General features: G+C 74.3%; 1 protein-coding gene across 1 annotated transcript; it reads left to right on the top strand.

The window, feature by feature from the left end:
* Window positions 1-22: 22 nt before the first annotated feature.
* Window positions 23-847, top strand: H696_02029 (hypothetical protein; the record flags this gene model as incomplete). The annotated part of the gene is made up of 1 exon (XM_009495928.1): window positions 23-847. One exon carries the CDS (start codon window positions 23-25, stop codon window positions 845-847), a length of 825 nt encoding a protein of 274 aa, XP_009494203.1.
* Window positions 848-1,693: the final 846 nt, after the last annotated feature.

Here is a 1,693-nt window from a genome sequence, read left to right as displayed (position 1 = left end):
GGTGGCCGATCTGCCGGTGGACATGCGCCTCGGCGTGCCGGTTCCCCTCCTGCGGCACTACCACCCGGAGGTGGCCTACAACCAGCTGGCGGTCGGGGTGCAGGTCCGGGGGCTGGATCCCACGCTGGCGGACATGGTTCGCGAGCGTGGGCGCCTGCGCGTGTCGCTGCAGCTGATCAGCGCCGCCGGGGCCAAGCGCGACGCCACCCAGGGGGCCTGGGGCGAGCACTCGGTGTCGGCGACGCTGCCGCTGTCGCAGAACCTCCAGCAGCTGGTCCTGTCGGTGCAGCTCTGGCCCGAGGGTGGTGCCGTGTCGCCGACGGCCTCCACCGCCGGTGGGGGGGGCGTCTTCTCGCGCGTGCTCGGGGGCTTCCTGTCGGGAGGCGGCGCTGGCGCCCCGGCACCCGGCGGGGCCACCCCGGCCGCCGATCCGGAGACCATGGTCACGGTGGGGCAGCTGGCCCTGCCATTGGCCGGCCTGTCGCAGGCGGCCGACCTGACGGAGGTCCACCCGGTGGCGGCCACGTCTCGCGGGTCGACCATGATGCAGCGGCATCGCCGAGCCCATCCGGCCCGGGCGGGCGATGCCCGTCGCGGCGGGGCCCCGGCCACCACCGCCTCTCCCCTTCCGCCCCAAGGGGCCCTGTGCCAGGTGGAGGTGAGCCTGCGGGTGCGTTTCCCCCTGCCGGTGGCCGGGTCGGGCGGCTCGCGTGCGGCCATTCTCCCGGTCCGGCTGAATCCGGCCACCCCCGCCGGGCAGGAGGTGTCCCTGGCGGCCGGGCCGCTGATTGCCCAGGGCAAGTGGCCCTTCGGGCCGTGGCTGGCCCCGACGGGGGAACAGGCGTGATCGGCCCTCCTCGATCATGCCGCCCGCAATACAGATGGCGTGATTTTCCTTGCGGGAGCTCGCGGGATCGTTGGCATGTGTCGCTGCCGTATTTTCACGCCTTTTCCATCGCTGTGCGGTTACTGCCTGCCTGCCGCCGTTGCCCGTGTGCATGTGCGTGTGTGTGTGTGCCCTCCCTCGGTCCCTCTCCGGGCAAAGGGCGGGATCGGGCGAGACCGGCGCCGCCGGGGGGCGCGCCGGGATGGATGGGGCGCGCGCAAGTATGTGCGCCGGCCAGCTGGCAGGCGCGCCTGCTCGAGAGGCGGCGCACGTCGTCCCCGCGCGGCGGTCCGTGCTCCCTTGGGGCCCCCACCAGGGGGCGCGTGCCTTGAAGGGGGCCGAGAGGGAGGGGCAGAGATCGGCGTGTTCGCTTACCCCTTTGCCGGCTGGAGGGCCGGCGTCTCGCCGGGCGGGCGCCGGCGGCGTGTGGGCAGGCGAAGAGGGGGCGACCAGGGGGCGCCGAGGGGGAAGGGGGGAAATGCCATCGGGCGGACACATTGCATCGCGCGCATGCGTGCATGTGTGTGCGCATGCGGGCGCTCGAAGCGCAACATCGCCCGGGGCGGCCCATGCCAAGCGCAAGTGGCGGCCGAGGGGCGGGGGGTGGTGGTGAAGGGGGGCCACGAGCGCCCGCCGGTGTCCAGGTTCGACGGACGGCGGGGCGGGAAGGGGACATCCTGGCACCGTTCGCGGGCGCGGGGGGGGGGGGGGGAGCCGCGCGTGCCCGGACCGCTGTCCCCCGGCGGCCGAAGACCGCGCCCCGAGAGCGTCGTCCACACACACACACACACACACACACACACACAC

Source organism: Fonticula alba (assembly GCF_000388065.1).
Source record: "Fonticula alba strain ATCC 38817 unplaced genomic scaffold supercont2.3, whole genome shotgun sequence".
NCBI lineage: Eukaryota > Rotosphaerida > Fonticulaceae > Fonticula > Fonticula alba.
The sequence above is the reverse complement of the archived record's forward strand: the minus strand, read 5'-3'. Positions and strand labels throughout refer to the sequence as shown.